Raw genomic sequence first — 24,891 nt, forward strand, 5'->3', positions numbered from 1 at the left:
TACTATATACAAAATAAACAAACAACAATGACCTACTATATAGCATAGGGAACTATACTCAGTATCTTGTAATAACCTGTAATGGAAAAGAATCTGAAAAAGAATAGATATAACTAGTCACTGTGTTGTACATCTGAAATACAACATTTAAAATCAATTCTACTTCAATTAAAAAATAAAATTAAATTTAAAAAATCAACTATGTATGATGACCAAAGTTAACTGGACTTGTGATCATTTTGCAATGTATACAAATATTGAATCACTTACATCGTTACATAAAACTAATATATAGTTATGTCAATTTACTTCCATTTTAAAAGTGCAAAATACGGAAGTAGTACTTCAAATAATATTTTATCTGAATACACGATAAAAATAATATCCCATTTTCTCATCACTCAGGCAGGTGTGTCTGTCTTTCCTGCCACTACTTTCCCCTAATTCACATCTATACCAATATAAAACTAATTATCCCCAATCATCATTTTTAACAAGAATTTGTTCGTCTCCTAAAACAATAACAAAAAACAACAGAAATCTCACATCCTTGCTATACACAGAATAATAAAGGTCAAACACCTTGCCCTGATTTCAGGTATCCCACAATGTGGTACCAATCTTTGGTTGCCATCTTACCTTCCATCAATCACATGCACAAACCCTCGATGTAGCAAAGTTCATTTACAAAACCAAAACATACCACATACCTTCATTTCCCACCTTCCTCATACTATCAAGTCTTCCATCTTCCTCCTCCAACTAGTCTTTTGATGCAAAGCTCGAGGCCTCTTCTATACGCTTCTCTCTACCCTCAAACTAAACTGATTTCCTTCTTTTCTTACTTCAGTGACCCTTTTCAGCATTCATTCATCGATCCCATTAGCCACACAGTAAACTCCTATGCACTAAAGCACTGTATTATGATGATGGGGCTATAATGATACATAAAATGAAGTCCCTGCATCTTGGGCTAACAGTGCTATACAGACAGACTGAAAAAGTCATGACAGCAATGTTTATAAAAGAGATATAAATGGGGGGGGAAGTGGGACCCTAAAGAAGGATCACTTAAGCTGTTTGAAAAGTTAACGAAAGGTTTTTTAGAGGTGACAGTTATGTTAAAAGTTTTTAAAGACAGATAGGAGTATGTCAGGCACAGAAAAAAGGAAAGGAGTTCCAGGCAGAGAAAACAGCAAATACAAAGGCAGAAAAATGAGAAAAACTTATAGAAAACTCTAAACATAAAAAGTATGGCTGAAGCACAGAGTATACTAAGTCTACCAACACAAACTAACTGCTCATTCACCAAACCTCAAAACAAATGAAAAAAAGACACAATATCTCCTCAAAGAATGTGCAAGAATATGGCACCGAACTGATAAACACAGTTAATTCAAACAAAAGAAGCAGTACCCAGCACTTAACTTATAAAGCAGATACTGTGGTAGATACCCAAAATAGAGAAATAAAGAGCACACTCTTGCTCTAAAGGAGTTAACATTTTACTAGGAAAACACAAAGTCAGTTTACGGTAGATAGATTTTTAGGCTCAATCTTTATGACAAAGGACTAAGAGAAAACATGCTAAGATATGATATTAATGTGTGTTGTGCTTAGTCACTCAGTCATGTCCGACTCTTTGCGACCCCATGAACAGTAGCCCACCAGGTACCTCTGTCCATGGGGATTCTCCAGGCAAAAATACTGGAATGGGTTGCCATGCCCTCCTCCAGGGGATCTTCCCAACCCAGGGATCAAATCCAGGTCTCCCGCACTGCAGGTGGATTCTTTTTTTTTTTTTTAACTTTACAATATTGTATTGGTTTTGCCATATATCAACATGAATCCGCCACAGGTATACACGTGTCCCCATCTTGAACCCTCCTCCCTTCTCCCTCCCTGTACCATCCCTCTGGGTCGTCCCAGTGCACCAGCCCCAAGCATGTAGTATCATGCATCGAATCTGGACTGGCGACTCATTTCATATATGATATTATACATGTTTCAATGCCATTCTCCCAAATCATCCCACCCTCTCCCTCTCCCACAGAGTCCAAAAGACTGTTCTATACATCAGTGTCTCTTTTGCTGTCTCGTATACAGGGTTATTGTTACCATCTTTCTAAATTCCATATATATGCGTTAGTATACTGTATTGGTGTTTTGGATTCTTTACTGTGTGAGGCACCAGGGAAGCCCAAGAATACACTGGAGTAAGTAGCCTATTCCTTCTCTAGGGGAACGTCCTGACCCAGGAATCAAACCGAGTTCTTCTGCACTGCAGACAGATTCTTTACCAGCTGAGCTACCAGGAAGCCCATGAAAGTGAAAAGTTAGTCGCACAATCCTACCCGACTCTTTGTGATCCCGTGGACTGTAGCCCACCAGGATCCTCTGTCCATGGAATTCTCCAGGCAAGAATATTGGAGTGGGTTGCCTTTCCCTTCTCCAGATCTTTCTGACCCAGGGATCGAACCCAGGTCTCATGCATTGCAGGCAGATTCTTTATCATCTGAGCCATAAGCCTAGCTCAGATGATATTAATAGTGCTCATTATTTTCCCCTCCTATTTTCTAGATTGTGTACAATGAGCATGTGTTACTAAACTATGATAATTAAGAAAAATAAACTTGAAATCTGATAGGTTGTCTTAAGTATGTGAGTAGGTATCTGCTACTTAAAGCCTTAAAATTTTAGATTTGAAACTTTAGATACCCAAAATATTGCTACTTATCACCACCTCAAGAACTATGAAACTTGTTGGTACAAATCCTCATTTTTCACCAACTATTAGCCTTCTAACATGTCATCCGTTCCTATCATTTCATGGCAAATAGATGGGGAAACAATGAAAACAGTGACAGGCTTTATTTTCTTGGGCTCAAAAATCACTGCAGATGATGACTGCAGCCATGAATTTAAAAGACGCTTGCTCTTGGAAGAAAAGCTATGACAAACCTAGAAGGCATATTAAAAATCAGAGACGTTACTTTGCTGACAAAGGTCCGTATAGTCAAGGCTATGGTTTTTCCAGTAGTCATGATTAGATGTCAGAGTTGGACCATAAAGAAGGCTGAGTGTTGAAGAATTGATGTTTTTGAACTGTTGAAGAAGTGATGTTGGAGAGGACTCTTGAGAGTCCCTTGGACTGCAAGGAGATCAAATCAGTCAAACCTAAAGGAAATCAACCCTGAATATTGATTGGAAGGACTGATGCTAAAGCTGAAACTCTTAATTCTTTGGCCACCTGATGTGAACAGCAGACTCACTGGAAAAGACCCTGATGCTGGGAAAGATTGAAGGCAGAAGGAGAAGGGGATGATAAGAGGATGAGATGGTTGAATGGCATCACTAACTCAATGGACGCAAGTTTGAGCAAGTTCCAGGAGATGGTGAAGGACAGGAAAGCCTAGCATGCTGCAGTCTACGGGGTCGCAAAGAATCAGACATGACCAAGCAACTGAACAACAACATCTCTCTGCGCTTCTGCCCTTGATGCCCACCCTTCATCCATATATAAAGAGCACCCAGAGAGATCCAGATAATAGCATTTTACTGCTCAAATACTCCAATGGTTTCAGTAAAAGGCAAAGACTTTACAAAGGCCCTACAAGATATGCCACCAGCTTTCTCTTCTTATCTCTATGATCTAATCATCTCTAACTCCTCTCCTCTTTACTAACTCTAGCCAGAATGACCTCCTTCCTATTTTTTGAACACACCAAGCATGCCCATTGCTGTTTTGACTTTTATCCCAGATAGCCACCTGGTTTGCTCCTTCATCTTCCTTGGGTCTTTATTCAAATGTCATCCTCTTAGACTTCCCAGTCCACTCTATCTAAACATGTAACACTCCCCATCCATAAACTACATCCTTCATCTGCCTTTTTTTTAATTGTACTTATTATTATCTAACATAGCTGCTTTTACTTACTATCTGTCTCCTTTAGCTCTAAAGGGGAAAGATTTTTCTGTTTTCATTATTGACATATGTCTAGTGCCTAGAATAGCGTCTGAGAGATGATAAATGATCAGTCATTATTCACTGAACCAGTAAAGGGCAATATTCTGTATTGGTTAAAAGTTTGATCTCTGGTGGCAAAAGACCTGATCAAACTCCAGCTCCACCACTTTGTAGTTGTGTGACCTTGCGCAAGTTACTTAACTCCTCTAAATCTTAGTTCCCTCATCTATAATGAGGTTGGTATCAATCTTATAAGAAGGTTTTGAGGATTACAATAATGCAGGTTGAACAAAATGCCTGGAAAAGAGTGAAATTCAATAAGTGTTAGCTATTATTATGAGGATAATGAACATGCCATGCCTGACCCCCAAAGTGCCTCCAACATTTCCAGTATCCTGTTCTTCAGAAATAGTAGTTATTTGCAAAATCCTTGGATCGTCACATGATAGTATGAATAGTATGAACAAAATCAGTAACACTCTGTTATCCACTCTTTCCTTACACAGGATTCTATTCTATTTTAGCTTATAAAATGAGATGGAGACACACTAGTGTCTATTTAATATAAAAAAAAATTTAAGTGCTACACAAAACTGCACAAAATGCCACATTAATCACAATGCTAATTTATATTCTACAACTAGAACTGACTCCTGGTGCTTTTTTCATAAAACCACACAAGAAAAGGTTATGCTTAAGGCAACATCAATGGCATACTAAACTACTACTTCCGTTCAGAATTTTTCAATTCATTCAGAATTCCCCAAATTCAATTTCCCATTTGCTAAGAGACCCACCATACCTACCTGAGTTCCTAAGAATCTCCCCAAGGCAGGGGATCTGATTCAGTCCCAACTATAATGTATCAATACTGAATTAGGAGCTTTAAGATTACTTTTAGCATTACTTTAAGATTACTTTTAGCAATGATAAAGGTTTTTCCCCTCATCTATAAGAATAGGAAAATGTCTATTTTGTAAAGTTGTAAAAATCCAGTGAGATGAATATTTGTAAAAATGAACTCTACTATAAACTGTACTATGGCACACATCTTATTGTAAAAAGATACATTAAAAGATTTTAAATAAAAAGCCACAATCCCACAACTACCCTAACCATTTTCATATTCCCTTCAGGAGCTTGTCTTCATACACTTTTTTACAAAGATGAAATCATGTGTACTTCAGAGAAAACAATACAGCACCCCTTTTAGAGCCAGATGGCCCAGGTTCAAATACTAGCTCCTAAAATTACTGTGTGACCTTGGACAAGATTCTTAAACTCGTTTGTCCTATTTTCTCTTCTATAACATCAGTATAATAGTAACAGTACCTATGTGATTGGGAAGTATGAAGAAGAAATGAATTATTGTAAATCACATAGTATAGTGCTGGGCAAAAGTCAAATTCAATAAACAGGTAAGAAAAAACAAAATCCTGCTTTTTAAAAACTTAAGATGATGTCATAAAACCAAAGTACATTATTATCTAAAGTACCACAGAAAGATTCTTCAAAAGGACCTCTAGGTCCTTTAGGACCTAAGGCCCTTTACCTTGACTAATTTTAAAATAAATCTCCCTATACATTCCTTTGTTTAGATATTTTACAATGTATAATAAAATTCATCTATTGCTTCATACTTCCAGTAGAGGTCTCCATCTAAAAAATAATGTATCCGACTGAAAACTTTAAATTCGTATTTCTGGTTATTAAAAAAAAAAAAAAGTGGCCAGCTTTACCAAATATGTTAATTTAAGTTTTTCCAAGAAAAACATTTAAAAGAGGGAACACTTAGAGAAAAAGTGACTTTCCCCAGTGACTGTTATTCTGTTGTGGGCTTTCCAGTAATACTCACCTCTCTTACAAACCTAATCCTCTGAACAGGAAAGAGAAAGAGATAAGACTGCAGGATACAAATGATAAATCACGTGCATATTTATCACCACCCCCAGCCAACAATTTAATACCTATGCCTCACAGGAGGTATAAGTCAGTAAAATCATCTTAAAGTAAAGGTCATGTTTTGTAGTAAAAAAGAAAGCTCAACAACCTTCTACATGTATTCCTTTTAAATCACAATAGAGTAGTAAAGGCAGCTCTGAATTGGCCTCTACATTCCCCCTCCCATCACTCAGTAATAGTGATGTAAAACCAGTCAATTATCTTCATGCAGGCCCACCAGGAAAAATATCCTTGTTTCTAGCCTACCAAAAAGCCTGGTGCTAGACCACCTTCTTAAAATCCCTTAATTCAAAATAGTAATGTTACGGACTTGATAGATTCAGTAGTCATAGCCAATGGTTGTTAAGTACATAGTTCTTACTCCTATTTTTAGGAATCTAAGTTTTTAGGCTCCCTCAAGCAAATCTGCATACAATATTTAATGTCTACCTCAACTTAGCTCCTTTAAGGTATAAAACTTAAATGTACAAGGTAAATATCTATAAATTTGATATGATCAAAAACTGACCAAGAAATTACCAACCAATTTGCTTGAAGCTAATAAATAGTTCTGTATACACATAGACTTATTTAAACTAACCCCCATAGTTTATAAACAGGGGGATAAAGGAGGATGCTCCAAGCAACACTCAGAACTAGCAGGACTTTAATATCCAAATCGTAGCTAATTCTGAGAAGCAAATATACAATGTAAAATATAACACATTTGATTTAGTGATAATGGATTAAGATTTCAGGTTGTAACTAAAGTGTGAATTTGCTTTTCATCTCCTCACAGTAGATAACCTATAAAGATAACTTTTAAATAAAGACAATTACTTATGTTGAGAATATAAAAATCAAACCACTATCAAATCATAGTTTATCCTAGTCTTAATAACATAAAAATCAACCAATGAATTAAAAATATAAATAAAATTACTGTCTTGTTTTTGTATAAAAAGTGATGCAATGGCCAGAAAATAAAATGGTGAAGAGTTTTTAACGGACAAATAGACAAAGGTAATGCAGATGACACCACTCTTATGGCAGAAAGTGAAGAGGAACTAAAAGCCTCTAGATAAAAGTGAAAGAGGAGAGTGAAAAAGTTGGCTTAAAGCTCAACATTCAGACAACGAAGATCATGGCATCTGGTCCCATCACTTCATGGCAAATAGATGGGGAAACAGTGTCAGACTTTATTTTTGGGGGCTCCAACATCACTGCAGATGGTGACTGCAGCCATGAAATTAAAAGACGCTTACTCCTTGGAAGGAAAGTTATGACCAACCTAGATAGCATATTCAAAAGCAGAGACATTACTTTGCCAACAAAGGTACGTCTAGTCAAGGCTATGGTTTTTCCAGTAGTCATGTATGGATGTGAGAGTTGGACTGTGAAGAAAGCTGAGCGCCTAAGAATTGATGCTTTTGAACGGTGGTGTTGGAGAAGATTCTTGAGAGTCCCTTGGACTGCAAGGAGATCCAACCAGTCCATCCTAAAGGAGATCAGTCCTGGGTGTTCATTGGAAGGACTGATGCTGAAGCTGAAACTCCAGTACCTTGGCCACCTCATGTGAAGAGTTGACTCACTGGAAAAGACTCTGATGCTGGGAAGGATTGAGGGCAGGAGGAAAAGGGGACGACAGAGGTTGAGATGGCTGGATGGCATCACCGACTCAATGGATGTGAGTTTGAGTGAACTCCGGGAGCTGGTGATGGACAGGGAGGCCTGGTGTGCTGCAATTCATGGGGTCGCAAAGATTCAGACACGACTGAGTGACTGAACTGAATTGAATTTTCCTCCAAAGTTATCATTTATTATTTTAGCCGATTTTTATTTGTTAAACTGTTAGAATGTGAGAAATATTCACATTCAAACATAAGCCACAAAATAAGGTTTAAAATTTTTAATAATCAGTACTAGTTCCTCTCAAACAGTTATTATATGTTATGACAGATTTAAAAAAATCACACACTAGTGGATAAACATATGAACTGCTACTGCTAAGTCACTTCAGTCATGTACAACTCTGTGCGACCCCATAGATGGCAGCCCACCAGGTTCCCCCGTCCCTGGGATTCTCCAGGCAAGAACACTGGAGTGGGTTGCCATTTCCTTCTCCAATGCATGAAAGTGAAAAGTGAAAGGGAAGTTTCTCAGTCGTGTCTGACCCTCAGCGATCCCATGGATCCCATGGACTACAGCCTTCCGGGCTCTTCCATCCATGGGATTTTCCAGGCAAGAGTACTGGAGTGGGGTGCCACTGCCTTCTCCAAACATATGAAGGAGATCACTAACTCTGACTTTCAAGTCTAACAGTATTGTTCATTCAATAAACAAGCATAGAAATACTATTAATATGTTAATATAACATATAGACTTAAGACTCCATCAAGGGGACTTTCCTGGTGGTCCAGTGGTGGGAGACCTCACATGCCTTGTGGCCAAAAGAAAGAAGACTGCATCAAGAACACACAGCAAGCAGTATCTTATTCAACAAGGAAATAATAGAAACATAAAACTAAGGTTAGTATCAACACAAGGAAAAGATGCTCTCATCTCCCCAACTATTTAAAGGTGGCCAATATAATTAGACAAAAGAAAATTATTAAATGTATAAAATTTAGAAAAAAAGTAAAACTATCCCTACTTGCAGATAACATATTAGTATGTCTAAAAACTTTATTAATCAATGCTAACTAATACAAATGGCAAAAAAATTGAGTAAGGCACCAGATTACAATAAAAAAATGCAATAACTTTCATATAAATAAACAGTAACTACTGAGAAGATGCAATGGAAAACTATACTTACAATAGCAAGAAAAATGATAATATACTCAAGAATAAATTTAAGAAATGTCAAAAACCTATAAAAGGATAACTATTTTATAAACTCCTGAATGACACAAGAGGACTCGAATAGAAGACTTCGGGTTTTCCTGGATAGGTAAATGCAATATCATCATTTCCATTCTCCTAAGGTAATTGTTTTTAATTTAATATGATCCCCAATTTTCAAAAAAAGCTTTTTTCTGAAACTAGGACAAATTAACACTAAAAGTGAAAGTGAAAGTCCCTCAGTCGTGTCTTGACTCTTTGCAACCCCGTGGACTATAGAGTCCATGGAATTCTCCAGGCCAGAATACTGGAGTGGGTAGCCTTTCCCTTTTCAAGGGGATCTTTCCAACCCAGGGATCGAACCCAGGTCTCTCGTATTGCAGATAGATTCTTTACCAGGTCTCTCGTATTGCAGATGGATTCTTTACCAGATCAGCCACAAGGGAAGCCCAAGAATACTGGAGTGGGTAGCCTATTCCTTCTCCAGCGGATCTTCCCAACCCAGGAATCCAACTGAGGTCTCCTGTATTGCAGGTGGGTTCTTTACCAACTGAGCTATCAGGGAAGTCAACACTAAAGTTCACATTAAAACAACAATCACCACAAAATTCCTATTTAAAAAAAAAAAGAACTATGAGATGAGAATGGCACTATCAAATATTAAAACATGCTATATAAAGTCACAATAATTACAATATAGTGAGATACCATTGCTTAAACCCCCCAGATCAGGAAAACTTCAAAAGCTTGACAAACATATGGCAAGGCTATGAGAAACAAGCATTCTCATATACTGCTGACGGGAATGCGAAATAGTTCTCTCCTACCTGAGAGAATCTGCTGGGAATTTGGCAGTACTTAATTCAATACATATGCATTTACTATTTGATTACGACATCAATCCCCCCTTTTGCAATTTACTCTGTAGATATGTGTCCAAACATTTGAAAATAGCTTTGTATAGGCTACTAGATTTGCAGATTATTCATATGGCATTATTTGCTATTGTAAAATACTGGGAACAACCTAAGTGTCATTATATAGGAGACTGGACATATAAAGTAAGATATATTCACACAGTGGAATACTATGCAGCTGTAAAAGGGGGGAATTTTATGAATTTACTAATAGTCAAGGTACACTAAATAAAAAAAAAAGCAAAATAAAAAGTAGTGTGCATTCTTCATTTTAAAATGGGGAACCAAAAATACATGAATGTACCTCCTTACTGTTATAAAACAAACAAAAAACAAAAACAAAAATCAGGAAGGATAACCAGAAAATGTCTGGTTGGTTACCAACAGAGCATGGGCAGGAATGGGGTAGAAGTGGGAGGGAAGTAAATAAGGTAAAGGGTAACCTCCAAGTGTTATCTTTGCTTCAGTTTTGATTTTGCAATCTTATCAAGGGTTTTACATATTCATAAATAAAATTAAAGGAACAAATAATGGGGAAAACAAAAAGCTGAATACAAAAGGAAAAAATATGAACTTTAATGTTCTAAGTGCAAACAATACCCAGAAAAAAAGAATCCAATCACTGTGAATTTTTTAACACAGTTATTAACTGATATAAGTCAGTCTGAATATAAAAAGAAATGCAAACAAATCTGCAACTCTACTTCACAAGTTTGTTGTTTGTAGTTGTATGGGTATAACGATTCTGAAACTATTCTCTTTGTGTTACAGAACTAACAAGACAAATACACTGGTGTTGGAAACTTGTGTTCTAAAGACAGTTGAAGGAAGATACATGGAGTGGAAGAAGGCAAGAGAAAACTTGTGCAGACTTAATTAGAGATACCAATATAGCCTTATGATTTGCACAATACGTATATTTACATTTAAAATAAGAAAACTTTCTAACTTTGTCCTCTGAAAGGGCCTAGAAGAAAAGATAACCCAATAACAATGAGCACACCTACCAGCCAGTTCTTGGATTCTATATACCATTCCACACCAAAAGGAACCAGGACTTCTAGAAGAAATAGCTGATGCCAGAGCAAGAAAAGCAAAACACATTTGACTCTAGAAGATCTTATTTCGTCAGAATGCAAGAAAGAGCTAAGAAATAACAATAACTTGTTAAAAAAATACAAAGGAGGCAGCCTGAATGGGCTCCTCTTGGCCAAACTACAGCAGTAAAATATAACAGACTTTAACCCACTGTATAATATAAATACTTAATAAACAATATTTTCCTTATGATAGCCAAATAATGTAGATGAAATGATAAAATTAGACAATAAATATCATATAGTCACCATAACTGATTCAGACAAGATTCATCAATGGATATTTGAACTACTGGGCAAAAGTGTGATGGTGAGCAAGGTATTTACAGTCTCAAAGTACATCTCCGAGGGTTACTGGCTGATTACAAAAGAGAAAATGGAAACTTTACAGTGGAGAAACCAGGAGGACACCACCTTAAACAAAGCTATTATTAGCAATAATAGGACAAAGTAACATCACATGCTTCCTGCCAAAAATGCTTAAGCTAAATCTAATCCTGAAAAAAACCTCAGAAAAATCCAAATTTTATAGTACAGTTGGCTTTTACTCTTCAAAAAACGGTAATATCACAGAAGACTGGAGAACTACAGATGTGACAACTAAATGTGATACAAGATTACAGTTTAGGGATGGGTTGGTATGACTGCTGTAAAAGACATCTTTGGGGCAACTGGTAAAATTTGAATAAGATTTGTATGTAATACAAATAATACGACTATACTCATGTTGCTTTCTGAAACTGATCATTACACTATTATTACAGTAATCAAATACAGAAAACTTAACATGAATATAGTCATATTATCTGTATCCCTGATGGCTCAAGGGGTAAAGTATCCGCCTGCAATGCAAGAGACACAGGTTGATGCCTGGGTCAAGAAGATCCCCAGGAGAAGGAAATGGCAACCCACTCCAGTATTCTTGCCTGGAGAATCCCACAGAAAGAGCAGCTGGCAGCCTACACAGTCCATAGGATCGCAAAGAGCTGGACACAACTGACTAAACACACAGGCGTGCATGCTATTATTATATAAGATAACGTTTTTGTTCTTAAGTAATATACACTTATATTTAGGAGGAAAGGGCAGTGTAACTGTAATGACAGCAAATGATTAAATGACAGTAACAAAAACAAGAATACACGTACATACATATACAACATCACATATAAAAAGGAAACTACAAAGCAAATATGGCAAAAAACAATTGGTCAATATAAATAAAGTGTAAAAAAATGTACATATAGATAGCAAAAAAATTTAACAATTTTGAAAAAAGAACACTTGGGGAAAAAAGAAAATGATAGGTTTATTATTTCTCTCTCAATCAGATTCTTATTACTATATTAATACACTGCAGTGTAGAGCTACCAGGAAAAACTACTCAAAAATTCAGAAGTTTGACTTTTTAATGGTGTAAACGAAAAAGATTATACCAATCTTTTTATATTTAATTATACTTAAACACTCTTGACCTATTACTTACGAGTACACTTGGAAGCACAGCTGCTAAGGTACTAAATATTGTTTATGAAATACTTAGTGGTCTGATCTGAGCTCAAGTACTTTGAAAATTCATTTGATCTATGAACCATTATGAAAAGTGTGATCAACTTGGGCATTATTACTAACACAGTTAAATTCAGCCCCATTTCTAAAGTACTACAGGTTAGGGACCAAACTGCAGCCTAGTTTTTGTCCCATTTTAACAGAATAATATTCCCACTGACCTCATATTAACATAAAATACTTATATTAACATTTTATTTAAAATAACCAATTGGCTAGGAGAGGGGCAAAAACAAATTTCATCTGAAAACACCTCACCATGAAAGATGTGTATAACTATATAGTCATCATTTCTGTGCAGAGCAACTGACCACTGAACACTGTAAGACTTTACCAAGTACAATAGTTAAGAACTCAGAAAGAAAGAACAGAATTAAAGATAACTTGCTACATATCACAATAAGGTATATATTCAAACAAAAGATTCTTACACAACTTTTTTCAAATCCTGCTTCATATAAAGCAACGTTTTGGTTTGGTCCCTTTATACGGTAATGAAAGTAATTTATTAAAAGAAACAAAAGGTAAACATTCCTTGGTCATGGAATATACTCGAAGATATTTAACAACTGTGGCTGATGTAGGGTTATGTCCAAGACAATGCTTTGTAAAATGTTAAAGCTAAGTCTATAGCCAGGGAAGGGAATGGAAACGTAAGGGGGAGAAAGTGCAGTTTGAAAATAGATAAAATAAACCTTACTGAGTGGCAGTTATGGCTGACGCTTAGAATTGAAAGCTGGATATAACCTACAGCCATTTTTTTTTTTAAATAGCCCATATGCTCCAGAAGAAAAGAGTTTGAGTGCTGTAAAGAAATTCTTTTCTAAGTGTTATTTTTTTATGAGATTAGATAACAGCAATTACTTCTGAAATTTGAAATGATAAAACTAAAATCTCACATATGAAAATGGTTTGAAAAATGAAGATTAAGTGCATGAAACAAAATAAGCTATTGCTAGTATTGTTAAAGGAATTTATACAATATAAGTTAACTCCCCTAAGCAGTATTGGTATAGACCAACAAAATCCTCACAAAGAGGAAAAAACATTCACTAAATTCAATAAAATAAATGGCATTCCATTTGGGGGAATATTACAAAAGTTCTACTTTTTTAAAACACTAGATATTAATAAAATTTTATTTTTAATTAATTGTTTTTAATCTAAATTACTATACAAATACATTTAGGATAAGTTCAAATTGGTAGTTCATTTACCCTTTTTTCCTCCCTCAACTGAAGCGGACCCCTGGGTTACCTTCTCTAGAGTCCAGAAACAAAACAGGGTGCATGCAGGCTCTGCTTGGAGATGACAGGTGCAGCCCGAGCAGATGCCCCAGACCAGGTGTCACCTACAGGTTTTGTTCTGGATGCAGCCCTGGCCAACACGTGGACGCCAAGTTAAACCAGTTATCTCAGCAACTAAATCGGTTTAATTACAATACTTAGATCAGCTGCTCTCAAACTTCAGCATGCTTAAGAATCACCTGGGGCATACTTTTAAAAAATACAAGGTTTTATTTAGATCATAATACTTAAAAACTCTGATCAATCTTAACACCACTAAAGCAGGACAACTAAACATTATATGCCACATAATGTGATGAAAGCACAGCACTACCTGTTAAAGAATGGAGAAAGAAACGACAACCCAGTCCAGTATTCTTGCCTGGAGAATTCCATGGACAGAGGAGCCTGGAGGGCTACAGTCTATGGGGTCCCAAGAGTCGGACACGACTGAGGGACTAAACACACACATACCTATTAAAGAATGCCTAAAATACTAAACTTGAATTTTTTCAACATTTAGATCTAATGTTAATAGTTTTTAGGAAATGGATTCAGGGGATAGAGGAACAGGTTAACTGACACTAGAAGGAAGCAGTCAACCAAATCCAGAACTTAGGGCATTCTAAAGAAAGTTCCCCTGGAGAAGGAAATGGCAATCCACTCTGGTATTCTTGCCTGGGAAATCCCATGGACAGAGGAGTCTGGTGGGCTACTTCCGTGGGGTTGCACAGAGTCGGACATGACTTAGGAATTAAACAACAACAACAACAAAGGACAAGTGACCCCATTATTTTAATAAACCAATGGCATGACAAGAAAAGGAAAAGGGAACCATCAAGAGACTAATGAGATAAAACAGCCAGAACAAGAGATTTAGCCCCGCCATCAAATGCTCTTGCAGGAAGATGGGGTAGACCTGCAAACACTGACTTAGACATTAATTGAAGTATGAATCTAGCATTTGGGGGCAATAATTTATAATGCAGCATCTACTCCTAGATATCACTAAGAGATTTCAGTTCCAGCAATAGATCTTTGCATTATACCTAGTCACAAGGAGCATATATAATCAATTAATTAACTTTGAATTCATAGCATGATGAATACTCAAAAAGTATCCAAGCACAAGTGGTATTTTTTAATGTCTGAAACCAAAAAAATATATGTTAAGACTCCATTTCAATACAAAGTTCTTCGAAAACATACTAGTAAAATTCACAAAATCTGAAAGTTACTGAGAGTGACAATTTGCTCTGAACCATCTGTTTATTTCAGGTCCCCCAAAAGTTTAATTTACTAAGAGAATCCATTAATAAACTTTATGATAGGCAATCAATATGAGCATCAGTCAACATATATACATTTTTGTGTACTTCTGACTAAAAAGAATCAACCTGCCTACTTACTGGGCTCTACTATGGATAACTGAACTAGGCATGTTATTTACATTTATTTTAAATTCTAAAGCCAATACTTTTGCTTTCCATAAAAATTACAATTACAATTTCAAACCATAAAATATTTGATGACAATCTTTAATTCTAACATCTCTATTTTTATCTCCAGGAAGTTTGGTCCTTAAACCAAAAGCTACTTCTAAACAGCTTTCCCTGAAATCAAAATTCATAATTATGACCTCTGTTTTTAAAATGGTAAAACTGAAGCATATACAGACATTAGCATGACTATTACATTTCAATAAAAATAATTACTATACCACAAAACACAATGATTCGGCTACCTTTCTCTCCTTGGCAATGAACACAAGATAATTTTAATGTCCCCTATTCGAACAACTGTTTAAGTGTTAACAATATAATTTTGCACAGCCATTGATAAACAACTTAATAGCTCCATAAAAATCATTTAAATCTGTATTTATATATGTCTATATAGATACACATAATTACCTCTCATTTCTCATTTTCCACACTTAAAATTTTTCTTCCTTAACTCTCATTTATTCTAGCTCAGGTTCCCAAACTGTGCTCCATAGAACTTAGCAGATGTTCCTCAAACATTCCCCTATGATGAGTGGTGATGTTTGGGAACCACCACTTACTACAGGTGGCAGGAGGGAGGTAACAGTGTTTCTCCAAATTGTCTTAAGATCCACAAGGCACAGTAACCAAATAAAGTTTACGAAGTCCCTCAGTAAGGTAACACAAGGTAGCATTGTTATAATGCTCATATTCATTTCACTTTTCAAGGACATTTCAGGGAAACAATTGTTTTATATAGCACAAATTAGGAATCTCCACTCTAACTAAATACCCAAGAGTGTGGTGAGGATGGTGGTGGCAGATCAAAGAAAGAGAGGGAGAACCCCCCACCACAACTCTATATGTCCCAATTCAAACAAACTTTATTTTTACTAGTAAACTTTAGTAGGGACTATACCACTCAAGAAAATACCCGATAAGCAGCCTCCCCACAAATAATAATAAAAACTCTAAATACTTTACCTAAAAACACATATTGAGTACTTAACTCACTGACCAATGCATTTAAATTCCAGTGAATTTAAATGTTTTTCCTTCCTTTTTGAACTTCCAATATAATTCCATTTCAGATTATAAAATATTCTCAGAAGTGATGTACTTCTCTATCACAGTTACAGTGGATTTCACACACATCCAAACTGAAAACACTGAATCTATAACAGAGATGAGGTAGGATTATAAAAAAGTGATTCTCTTTAGAAACAGACATTTTTACTTAACAGCTAAGGCAGAAAATTTAAATGCAAAACAACATATAAACATTTCTGGGAGTTACAGTTCTTAGTTTGCATCCTCAGTGAAACTATCCACCCTGGAAAGAGTTAGATTTATTTCTACTTGAGGGCAAATTTGAGTTGTTCAGAACATGGTTTCTAACACACAACACCAGCCTAGCTGAGGTCTGATAAGTCTTTCAACTTTTTCTACTTTCTACTTCTCCTTTCAACAAGTTTACACACCCTCTAAAATGTAACAGAATATCAGATGATACCAAAATCAGATTTGTTCAAAATGAAGGATACAGTTCATAAAATTAATTTTTAAATGCATATGTAAATAATTTTAGATACAGTTTTTCTTCCAGTCTCCATATTACTTTCATTCCTTACATGAGGAGAACAAATCACCATTTATCAATTCTATTGATACACAAACTCAATTTATTAATTACTTATTAAAATTTTGAAGCATTCTATCATTTAATATCAAGTGACTCATAAAAGGCTTTCTCTTAAAAAAAAAAAAGTGATCTACATGGTAGATACTAACTACTCAACACACAAGTGTATTTATTCTATTTACCTGATAAATGCAGACTTTCATTTCTATAACTTAAGGGAGGGCTTCATCCACCAAGGGGGAAAAAGAAGAATAAATTCACAGTAAAACTGAAAACTCTATAGTTAAGTTTCTGACTATTCCAAAGGAAGGTCCATGTAAAACAGTTGTAAGAAAACCAGCAATATACAGTTTTGTACAACAATTTTTTTTAAGTCCAAGATACTCTACCTCTTTTTCAAAAAGTCAAGTGTTATAATAGGAACATCAAGTTAACCTTGACTATCACCGTACTATTGGCGTAAGTAAGCTAAAACAAAATTGTTCAACTAAAATATCTGAAATATTTATCTAAGTCTTCACATCAAGGCTTTAAATTCTAAACAAAAAGACCTGTAAATTGTCCCCCAATATTAGCACCAAAACAGAACAAAAATATAAAATTAACTGAATAAATAAAGAACACATTGAGTATAAATACACTCAGGCATAAATTTAACCATAAGTAATTTCCAATTATATTTTAATTTCTTAAAATCATTTATGACTAGAGAAGGGAATTCATAAGTGACTGATTAAATATTACTCAACACATGTCAAGAATACAACTATTTTGCTGAAATAACAAATGCCTCTAAAGCCATTTAGACTTTTCTGTACTTTAACTTCTTCATCTATAATAAATGTAGGAAGTTATATCTTATCTTTTTAAACTTATAAAGACAGTCCAATAATAAATATCTGTGGAACATACTGAGATGTACATACCAAGAAAGGACCTAAGTGAAAACAAAATACATAGACACCATAGATGAGCAATAGCCAGACTTTTAAATGCCAATGTTAAAACATTCAATTGCATTTTTAATTTTAGACTGTGAGAAATTTTTGTGAACAATCTACAACTGAATAATGTCGGATACAATCAAGCTAACTTTAGACAGACAACTAAACTCAAGTCTCTATACTTACTGTCTATGCATCAAAATGAACACAAAAATTCTAGTGTGTATATATATATATATTTATACATATACACACACATATCTATGTGCACACACAGCAGCGCATTAGCTTGCTCTTCTTTATTTAAATGTAGTACCATGAAACTACATCATAAAACACCAGGCTAACAATTACCCATCTAATTAATAATGAAACTACAGAAGAATGTCAGCAAATATTAAACTTGCAGAGTAAATGAGAACACATGGAATGACAATCTTACAGAAGTCAAATGAAACAGCCATTCAAATTTTTTTTAAAAATTGGTCCACCTGTGATTTATAAAACACACTGCATTATCTACTCATCAGAAACCATGATATTCAATTCAATATATCAAAGAGGGAACTTAACAAAGTCACTTGATTACTGTTTCTTACTATGAAAAGGCACTCTTATGGTTAAGTAACTGAATTACTGTGAAAGCTTGGCATCCTGTCTGCCAGTTAAGATTTTTCAGAGGAAGGTGTAAAACCCAGCATAATACATGTCCTCTAACTGAGCAATATTACACCACTATGGAAAAAAATCTTCCAAGGTTGGTAGTACCCAGTTTGTGACCAGCATATTTCTTTTGTATTTCTTTACAAGCCATGAAAATCTTCACATGGTTTTATTTTCCAAAACAAATGCTTCAACTTTTTTCCTAGTAGCCTAGCTACAAACCCTACAAAAACAAACCTGGAGAGTGACATATGGAGGAAAAACAAGTTTAGCTAAGGACATAGTTCAAAAAGTAGCTTCTAATAAGAGCATAAAACTCAAACTGATCTGAGAATAGCATAAGGAGTTCCAAACAATCTGGAAACTATATAGTTAAAAATGGTACCTATAAGTATAATCAATGGATGATATGATCCAAAGATAGAAATCACAACTGGAAAAACAGTATTTATGTAACTTGTAATAAACTGGGAGTTCTTCAGAAAAACACACATCCCATGAAACATATATATCATACAGCACCTTCTGGATACTGAAATCAATAAATCATCCAATAAGTACTAGATATAACTTTAAAACATGTATTTTAAACGGTCTAAAACTCAAATGATTCAAACTTATTACCAGAAAATCAAGACATGTATTAACAGTACTCCTCAGTATTGTAACTGAAAAAATAAGTATCACCACGAATGAAAAATTCTCTACTTCTCACCACATTACAAAATCAACAGTTTTGGAGGTTAATTTAGTTTTACTTTGCTTTTCATTTCAATCTTTTATTTTAAAAAGCACTCTGACACATGCCATCACACACTCACAAGAGATAATTAATCATATTTAATATTTTCTAGACATCTGTGCAACTCAGTAACTACTCACAAAGTTATGTGAACTCTTCAGCTTCAAGCATGAAGTCAATCTAAGACAGCCAATAGAAAGCACACCTGTGCAATTACTGCATTTCCTATTCCAGAATGCTGAACATAACACAGTATATCTACATTTGGATACTGCATTTGGAGCAACGATAAATGCCAAACTCAAATTATACAGTAGCCACACTACCTAAAAAAGGCCATTTTATAACATCATTATTAAGAAACAAAAAATACGAAGAGCATTATTTTAGTGTTAAATAACAAACACCAACTAAAGAACCTCTGGATAACTAAATACGAAAAATAAATGATGACCTCATAATACATTACAATATGAAAGTATTCCTAGGAGAAAAACTCAGAAAAATAAATGCTGAATCACAAAATATATTATCTAAACTATAGCGCATGCCAACTAAATAAGAAATGTACTTTGTCAAATAGTCAAAAAAGGGGGAGAATGAAAGAAAATCCCAATTATAGTATTCCATTTTGTAGCATCCCTAATTTTCATAAATAGATAATAATCATTTTAAATGCTTTTCAGTCAAAAATTTCAGAAAACATAAGAATTTCTTTAAAAAAAAAAAAAAAACAATCCTGGACACTTAAGGCACCAACGTGCTATGCTATGCAGAAATATTCTACTGAAAAACTACTCAGTAACACGGGTCCACATAGAGGTTTCATTTTTTAACAAAATCTTCAAGTCAGAATTCAAAAAGGCAAAGGAGTTTCCAAAACAAAGAAAAAATTTCCCAAGGGATACAAAGTTTCATTAACTATCTTGACTCTTTACTCAGCATCACCTTTCGGGCCCTCTGTGGATATCAAGCAATCAATAACAATGTCACAAAAGAATGTTTATCAAGATGGGGGGTGGGGTGTCACCTGTAATGATTGTGTATGAAAAATGTAAACAATCCTAAAATAGGTGAGGAAAACTTTCTCCTTCTTAGAACCTCCCTTGTGGATATTTAATGTTTCTCAGACTGAAATTAGCAGAAGTTTAGAAACTGATGTGCAAGGTTTGTTCCTTGCTTGGGGCTTTTCTTTTTTCTTTTTGCTAAAACAAATCTCCCCATAAATCCCTTATTTCCCAACACTGTTGGAAGAGTCACTACTACTCACCGCAAGTAATACTGTTTTAAAGCAAAGGCAGCGTTAGAACAACTTCTGGGAAAGTTGAACTCTTCCACAATTTCTCCCCACTGATTCTTCTCAGAAACCTGTTAAAAACACAGCCACACTTGTCTGAAAGTGCACAATCCAAGAAAACTCTAACTTAACTCTGAAATAAATACCCATTCTACAGAGATCTGCAGATCCCTCAGGAATCGGTGGGTGATTCGGCTCGATCCGTAAGAGTAGCTAAGCAAGGGCTGCTTGAATCACTGTGTTTTCACCCGAGAGCCCTGTATTTAATAGCACTTGTTTTGTTTTGGGGGGCGGAAGAGGGGGTGTTGGTGGGTTTGTTTTGTTTTTGAAGCCCGGACAATAACCAATCGCAAGTCCCTCTGTCGCCCCCTTTTAAATCTCAACGCGGTCCGTTTACACTAAAAAAAAAAAAAAAAAAAAAGTTCAAAAGGATCAATACTGTTCCGGACAGCGACGTCCGCAGGTTCGGGGGGGGCCGGGGCCGGGGCCGATTCCGATCCCTCTCCCAGATCTATCCATCTCCATAGGCCCTTCTTTGAGGCCTACAGCTTCTGCCTAGCCTTGAAGCCTAAGATGGCTATTTGGAGACAGGTCCTGGTTTCTTTTGTTAGCTGTATAAACCGAGGGCGACGGGGCCGAGGCTGTGCCCCCGGCTGCCGGGATCATTTCGCAGCCGATTATCGATGTTAAACCTGCCCGCGCTAATTTTGAGTTGCACGAAAACTGCTCTGAGAGTCTGTGTGTCTCTGTGTCTCCGCCTGTGCTAGAGCGGCAGCGGCGGCAGAGCTGACTCGCGAGCGAGCGGGCGGGCGGGCGCGGGGCGGGCGCGGGGCTCGGGCGGGCGCCCCGCACGCCCGCACTCCCCGCCGCGGCGCTCAGACCCCGCCGGGCCGGCCGGGCACCGGGCAGGGCGCGAGCCGGCGCCGGGCCGCCCGCCCGCCGAGCCCCGCGCCCGCCGCGCGCACGCGAGCCACCAGGCCAAAAACAGCCCCGCCGCCGTCCGCCTCCGTGCCACCGGCTGGGAGCGAAAAGAACGCCTCTGGCCCCCGCAGGCCACCCCCCCAGCCCCGAGCGCCCACTCCGGGGTCAAAGGAGACTTTTTGGAGGAGGCCAGCGAGAGGGAAATACAAATTAAAACTTCCACTCACCTTCGCGAATCCGCCTAAAGTAGTGACTCTGGTGTAGAGACCGTGAAGATCCAGCTCCTTCCCACCCACCGCAGGGATTTTTTTAAAAGGCGACCTGCGGGAGAGAGAAAGCCCCGCACTTGTCAGCCGGGACCCCGCGGCGGCCCGAGCGGGAGAGCCCCGTTCGCCCCGGCTCGCCCCGGCGCTGCCCCCCCGGTTCTGCTCTCACCCTCTGCTGTGGTGGAACTGCCGCAGCTCGTCCAGGAAAGCGAGTCCCTTTCTCCGCTCGTCCGGAGGCGCCTTCCCCGTCGAGTTTGCCATTATTTTTTCAAAGGAGGTTTAAAAAAAAACCCAGATCGGTGTTTTAAAAGCGCCCCCCGCTCCCAGCGCTTCCTACCAGAGCCCGGAGCCCATTCCTCGGCCGGCGGCGGCGGGGCTCAGTCATGGGCCGGCGGTGGCGGCGGCGGCGGCGGCGGCGGCGGCGCAGGGAGGGAGGGAGGGAGGGGGAGGAGGAGGAGGAGGAGGGGAAGGAGGGAGCAGGAGGCCAGGGGGAGAGGAGGGAAGGAGGGAGGGGAATTTCTAAAAAAGTTTAAAGAAATCGGAGCGAAACTAGAGGGGCAGGCGACTGCCGGATCCGCGCGAAGCCGCGGGGCGAGCGCGGCCCCCACCCCTTCCTTCCCTCCCTCCCGCGGCCCGGCTCTCGCCCGCCTCTCAGCGCCGCCGGCTCGGGAGGCTCGGCCCGGGGACGCGATTCAACATGGTGCTGCTGCCGGGGGCGCGCGAGCGGGCGAGGGGAAAGGCGAGCCGACGGTGAGGGGCCGGGGTGGCCGGAGGCCCGGGAGTTTCGGCGGCCGCGGCGGCGGCGGCGGGGCTGGGGCAGGCGGGGCTGGGGGTGGGGAGGGGGAGGTCTGTGTGGTGGTTTGTGGAAAGCGGGGTGACAGCGTGTATTCCGGCCTCAGCTCCGCGGGGCCCTCGCACACATTCACGCGCGGCCTCGCGGCCGGGGCGTCCCCGGGCAGAAGGCACCGGCGGCAGCCGAGCCGCTGCGCGCCGCCCGCCCGCTCGCTTCCCTCCCCGCCAGCCTCCCTCTCTGCCGCCTCCAGCGTCGCCGCCACGGCCGGGCAGCCAGAGCCGCACAGCGACCCCCGAGGGCCGGCCGCGGCACTGCGCCTGACTCCACACCGCCCCGGCAGCTCCTCGCGGGGAACAATAGACTGGGCTCGCCGGGCTTAGGGTTCATCTGCAATGTGCCGCACATTTCACACGCACACAAAGCCGGCGGAAAGGGGGGAGGCGCGGGGAAACGGCCACTACCGGTTGTTCCAGGGTTAGGGGTGGAGGCGATGTTCGCGTCCCCGGCCCGGCAGTTGGCAGGGCCGCCTTGGAGTCCCCGCCCGCCCGACAGAACTGGTGTGGAGCTCGAGAGGGAAAGGAAGCCCAGAGGGGAAGCTCCTCACGCTAGTTTCATTCACTGATCGGAATAAAGTCAACCTGTCACCTTTTTTTTTTTTTTAGGTCTAAAAGAATCAGCTTTTCTGAGCTTTGTGGTGATAGTATTGGGGGGGCCTGGTTAGCACATTTTCCATGACTTACCCACAAACTAACTTTGGCAAACTGTAAATTAAATACAATGTGAACTGTCTGTCCTAGTTCTGTGGAAATGGAATCATGCTCTTAATTCATCTTGACTTTGGTTGGTTTCATTTCTCAAACTAGATTATTCTGTGCAGTTATGCAAACAGTAATTAAACTGATTGGGAAGCAATCTTTTGAACTTGGACGATAATAATTAACGTTTATATTTTTATATTAAGGTATGTTATAGTTTGCTTAAAACAAATATTGAATAAAATCTTATGTCTTTGCTTTTTCTCAAATGTCTTAAATGCGATCCCGGTTTAAAATATTTTTGAAGCTCAAAAAAAGAGGCTGTTCAAATCTCAACAAATACTACCATAAGTTTGTATCTACAAGGGGTGTTGGGGTCAGCCGTTTGCTGCAAATGTTAATTAAGCTTCAAGAATTTTGAAGCATATTATTATTCCCATTTCCGCGATGGCCACTACGGGCAAAGTCACCGACACCCAAGGTCACAGGCTAGTAAAGGGTTGGATGGATTATTTCAGGTGGTGATTCCAATGAGAACATTTATTTGGTAGTGAAAAGAATTATGTAATATAGTCCAGCCACGCTTCCGGTGCTCACTCTAGGAATCATTATTTCTCAAGTAAAGTTTGCCTCTTAAATGGGGCTGGAATAAGGCTATGGCTAGGAAGTTCCTGACACCCAAGGGCCAGTAAGTGTCTCGGAAGCCAGTGAGGGGCGGAGACGAGGCCGGGGGAGTGGAGAAGCGAAGCCCAGGCTGCAGGCGAGGGGGGGCGGGGCAGAAGGGAGACCAGGTCATCCGTCCCTTCCCCCACCAGTCCTCTTAGGGGTGGTGGAGATATGGGCCGCAGAGCTGCGAGTCCCGAGCTGTGCGGATTCCCTAAACGCCGCACTTGCGCACAGCCCCTTACGTAACTGTCAGCGCCGGGGATTCCCTAGAGGGGGTCATTCTATTCAACCATTACACACACCCGGGGCTCCTGCCGCCGCGCCGCCGCCTCACAAAATGGCGGCGCCCATAGAGGAGACAGCGGCCGCCTCCTCGGCCCCATTTTGTGGGAGGCGAGAGATCTGTCAACATGGAATACCTCCGCTAAGGATGCATAGGAGTTTGGAAATCCTGCTTAAGGGATGGAGCCGAGAGGATCTGCTTCGACGGAAAATGTCAGCGACTTCTAGTACCTCCACGCTTTTTCACTTTTTTCATTTTCTCTAAGGAAGCGCCCGAAGCTGCCGGGGGACTTGTAACTGAAGAGAGAAGGGAAAGCTGCAGCTGACTGCTCCGGGAACTTGCCGCGGCGTCTTTTGGCTTTGGCTGCTCTTCCCCGCTCCCAGGAGCTGACCGCGGTCTCGCGGAGGGTTGCCTGGGCCGTCCGGACGGCTCAGAAAGGACCGGGACCCGGCGACGCCAAGTGGCAGCGGTCTCCGCCGAGTCACTTCAACAGCGAGACTTTTCAGTAGTTTTTAAATGCCAGGGTCCACCGCCCAACCGGGATCCCTTGCCAGAGTCGTGAGCTTCGAGAGCCGCGGACGCTCCTGCTCCGTCAGTCGGCCGGGAGCCGGGTTGCCCGGAGTCGGCGGTCCTCGCGGATGCCGGCAGGCACGGCGCGCCGGGTGGTCGCCGTCGGGACCCGGGCCCTGGATGATGCTACTGGGGCAGGAGTGGGAACGAAGGCACGTACACTGAAAATTAAGTCGTCTGGACCTAGGGTTGTATGTTTTAACCGTGTTTTAGGTTAAACGTTAGAACGTTTTTTCTCGTATCC

General features: G+C 39.4%; 1 protein-coding gene and 1 long non-coding RNA gene across 2 annotated transcripts in view; one reads left to right on the forward strand and one right to left on the reverse strand.

The window, feature by feature from the left end:
• ARID2 (AT-rich interaction domain 2) overlaps positions 1–22,378 on the reverse strand; it is a 208,734-nt gene extending 186,356 nt beyond the window's left edge. The window contains exons 1-3 of the mRNA XM_086399793.1: positions 21,750–22,378; positions 21,542–21,635; positions 20,367–20,464 (exon numbers count right to left, since the gene is read on the reverse strand). Of these exons, the coding sequence (XP_086255919.1) occupies positions 20,367–20,464; positions 21,542–21,635; positions 21,750–21,841 (284 nt within the window). The 5' untranslated portion in view covers positions 21,842–22,378. The remainder of the gene's footprint in view (positions 1–20,366; positions 20,465–21,541; positions 21,636–21,749) is intronic.
• A 1,563-nt stretch (positions 22,379–23,941) lies between these two features.
• Positions 23,942–24,891, forward strand: part of LOC147371762 (uncharacterized) — a 54,533-nt gene continuing 53,583 nt past the window's right edge. Inside the window, exon 1 of the long non-coding RNA XR_015163743.1 lies at positions 23,942–24,799. This is a non-coding gene — a long non-coding RNA (uncharacterized LOC147371762). The remainder of the gene's footprint in view (positions 24,800–24,891) is intronic.

The sequence above is a fragment of the Bos grunniens genome, chromosome 5 (assembly GCF_055505025.1).
Source record: "Bos grunniens cultivar Pamir isolate PY7600 chromosome 5, Bosgru_T2T1.0, whole genome shotgun sequence".
In the NCBI taxonomy this organism is placed as follows: Eukaryota; Metazoa; Chordata; class Mammalia; order Artiodactyla; family Bovidae; genus Bos; species Bos grunniens.